This window comes from Gekko japonicus, unplaced genomic scaffold, assembly GCF_001447785.1.
Source record: "Gekko japonicus isolate JY-2015 unplaced genomic scaffold, Gekko_japonicus_V1.1 scaffold10935, whole genome shotgun sequence".
Taxonomy (NCBI): Eukaryota; Metazoa; Chordata; class Lepidosauria; order Squamata; family Gekkonidae; genus Gekko; species Gekko japonicus.
Genome location: NW_015184984.1, coordinates 1 through 3,770, shown reverse-complemented (window position 1 = coordinate 3,770; position 3,770 = coordinate 1). Strand labels below are relative to the sequence as shown.

At 56.3% G+C, this 3,770-nt stretch overlaps 1 protein-coding gene across 1 annotated transcript; it reads left to right on the top strand.

The window, feature by feature from the left end:
• The first annotated feature begins 421 nt into the window (after nt 1-421).
• Nucleotides 422-3,764, top strand: LOC107124950 (periplakin-like). The gene has a single exon (XM_015428435.1). It carries the CDS (start codon nt 436-438, stop codon nt 3,079-3,081), a length of 2,646 nt encoding a protein of 881 aa, XP_015283921.1. The 5' UTR covers nt 422-435; the 3' UTR covers nt 3,082-3,764.
• Nucleotides 3,765-3,770: the final 6 nt, after the last annotated feature.

Here is a 3,770-nt window from a genome sequence, read left to right as displayed (position 1 = left end):
ATGCCAAGCAGATGCTCTGCCACAGAGCTGTAGCTCCTCCCCTAATGATTGCGCTGGCTGGGTTTAAAAAACAGCCTCCCCTCTGCAACTGTGTCCAAGCTCAGAATCTCACTTGGACTGCTGTGCCAAGCTACCCATCTCTACTTAGAGCTTCAGCACAATGTCTGCAAGGGTTACGGTGCAAAACAAGTGAACCTGCGTTGCACGGCCTGAGAGGGGGTGGCGCTCCTTCCCTTATCAGCTCCACGCTTGCTCACTTGTCCACAAATACCAGACCTTGGAAATGCTTTGCGAAGAGGCCACCGGGCAGAATGAGTTGCAGAATTCGGGCAGGAGGGATGAGAGCAAAGTACCTTGTCAGAGGGATGGAAAATTAAGTTGACTGTGTTTTCTCCCCCCCGCCCTCCCCTTTGATAGCAGCCAGATGTCCATGTGATGCAGGAGTCGGTCCAGACCAGCCATTCCGAGAGGCCGCTGGAGGAAATCTGGAAGCTCAAGAAGGAGCTGGACGACGAGAGCCAGCGACGGCAGCAGCTGGAGGCGGAGATCAAGGCAATCCAGGAGAACATCCTCTTCCTGCAGAACCAGAAGCCCCAGGAGTCCGTGGTCAGGAAGGAGGTGGTGAAGAAGATGCCCGACCCGCAGCTGGACGAGAGCTTCCACAAGATGCAGCAGAACCTGGCTGAGGAGCAGCGCAGGAACCAGGCGCTGCGGGACGAGGTGGAGGGCCTGAGGCTCAAGCTGCGCGTCCTGGAACACGAGAAGAAAGAAGGCGGGCAGGAGTACGTGGTCAAGGAGGTCCTGAGGATCGAGCCTGACAGGTCACAGGCAGAGGAGATCTTGAAGCTGAAGGAGGAGCTGGAGGAACTCAAGCGGCAGGAAGGGTCCCGGGAGAACGAGATGGCTGTCCTGCGCAGGCAGGTGGCTGCTCTGTCCAACGAGAAGAACACGGAGCTGGAGAAGGTGACCGAGAAGGAAGTGGTGAAGCTGCAGAACGACCCCCAGCTGGAGTTGGAGTACCAGCAGCTGCAGGAGAGCAAGCAGAAGGAAAGCACGCTGAGGCAGCAGCAGGAGGAAGAACTGCGCTTCCTGCAGGACAAGCTGAAGCGGCTGGAGAAGGAACGGGCCATGGCCGAGGGCAAGATCACCGTCAAGGAGGTGCTCACGGTGGAGAAGGACCTAACGATGGAGAGGGAGGTGAACGACCTGCGGCGCCAGTATGAGGAAGAGAAGGCCAGAGGGCGCTCCAATGAGCGGGAGAAGGCTGAGCTGCTCCGGAAGATCCAGGCCTTGGAAGAGGAGAACGCCAAGGTGATTGTCCAGGAGAAGGTCCGGGAGATTGTGCGGCCGGACCCCCAGGCGGAAAGCGAGGTGGCCAACCTTCGCCTGGAGCTGGTGGAGCAGGAAGGGAAACTGCGAGGTGGGGAGGAGCAGCTGAAGGACTGCCAGAGCGAGCTGGCTGCCCTGCGGAACAGAGGGCCCCAGGTGGAAGTTCAAGAAGTCATCAAGGAAGTCATCAAGTACAAGAACGACCCGGAGACGGAGCTGGAGCTGCAGCAGCTCCGGGACGAGATCGTGGATCGGACCAGAGCCATCGAGAGAGCAGACCTGGAGATCTACCAGCTGAAGCAGGAGATCGAGACTCTGAAGAACACCCAGCCTCAGGTCCAGGTGAAGGAGGTGATCCAAGAGGTGCTGCAGTACCGGGAAGACCCGCAAACGAGAGAAGAGGTGGAGTCCTTGAGGGCTCAGCTGGCCGAAGAACAGCGGAAGCACATGGATCTGGAGCGGGACCGGAGGCAGCAGGAGGAGATCATCCGGCAGAAGGAGGAGGAACTCTCCCAGGTGAAGGAGAAAGTGGTGCAGCAGGAGGTGGTGAAGCTGGAACAAGACCCTGCCCGGAAAGCCGAGATCGACTCCTTCTCCCAGAGCATAGAGAAGGAGCTCAACCAGATCGACACACTGCGGGGCGAGATGCGCAAGCTGCAGCGGAGGCGGTCGGAGCTGGAGCGGCAGCTGGAGGAGCTTGAGAAGGAGCGGCAGGCCCGCCGAGAGGCCGAGCTGGAGGTGCAGAGGTTGCGGATCCGGCTGAACGAGCTGGAGGAACAAGAGCGGGAGACCACGGAGCGGGTCACCGTGAAGCAGAAGGTAATCCTCCAGCAGGACCCTCAGCAGGAGAAGGAGCACGCCCTGACCAAGATGGAGCTGGAGGAGGAGAAGCACCGGAGGCAGGTCCTGCAGGCGGAGCTAGAGGCACTGCGGAAGAAGCTCCAGACCCTGGAGAAGATGGAGGTCAAGGAGAAGGTCGTCGTCTCCGAGAGCATTCAGGTGGACAAAGGGGACACCGAGTTTGAGATCCAAAAGCTGAAGAGCAACCTGGAGGAGGAGAGCCGGCGGAAGATGGAGCTCGATGCAGACATCAATCGGCTGGAGGCCAAGTTGTCTGAAGTGGAGTTCAACAACTCCAAGTCTTCCAAAGAGCTGGACTTTTTGAGGGAGGAAAACCACAAGCTGCACTTGGAGAAGCAGAACCTCTTGCTGGAGACCCGGAGGCTGCAGTCTGAGATTGAGCTCACCATGACGGAAGCCCGGGATTTACGGAACATGTCGCAGGTGGAGAGCAGCCTGAACTTGGACTCCCGCTTCCAGTCGCTGGAACGAGAACTGGATGATTTGAAGCACATGTCTCGGGAGAAGGACGAAGAAATCGAGCAGCTCCAGAACCGCCTTCAGACCGTGGCCATCAAGAGGGAGCAGCGGGAGAACCACTTGAGGCGTTCCATCGTGGTCATCGACCCAGACACTGGCAAAGAGATGTCCCCCGAGGAAGCCCACAAATTCGGCCTGATCGAGTGGAGTCTCTACGTCAAGCTGAAGAACCAAGAATGCGACTGGGAAGAGATCACTGTCAAAGGGCCCAACAGCGAATCCTCCGTCATCCTTGATAGGAAGTCAGGGAAGAAGTTCTCCATCGAAGACGCCTTGAAGAGCGGAAGGCTAACCCCTGCTCAGTACGACAGTTACCTGAATAAGGAGATCTCCATCCAGGAGCTGGCAGTTTTGGTGTCTGGACAGAAATAGCTTGCTTTCTCCTCTGAGAGAGGGGGGGGGGAAGGAAAAAAAAACTGTTTTGAAGCAGCCAGCAGCTTGAAGCTGCACCACTTGTTACAAACTTAGCCATTTGCTGCCTATTGCCCGCCTTCCGGGGGTTTATTCCCCAAATCTAAGGCCTTAATCCTCCCCCACCCAATGCTGCATTTTTCAAGATTGCAAGATACCCTTTTCCTCCGCCAACCAGTAATGTCAAACTACTTTGGCTCAGTCAGAATGGTGGCCGAGAAATAGTGGGGAAGACCCATCCGCTGCCCAACTTGCTCTTATGAATGTGTATCCCCCTTGTCTATACGCCCCCTCAAAGCACATTCCCTCAGCACAGAGACTAAGACTGCAAGCCGTGATACCGCTCCTCCAGCCATCTCATATAGTTGCAAGTCGGTTTCCTCAGCTCTTTCGTTCTCGGGCTGTTGCAAGGCTATTTGTGTATGTTACTTGGGGATAATACTGGCCTACCTTCTAGGGCTGTTGTAAGGCTGAGTCTATGAAAAGTTCTGGCAACTTTTAAACTGCTGCATTCAGTGTTATTACTGCATTAAGTCCTTTACTCTTCTCCCCCCGTCCCCCAGCCATTGAATTATGCCAAAGATAAAAGCTTGCATGAGAAAGAGGAAGCGGTCAAATCCAGAGCAGTTGTGGAGAGCCCGATAACCATC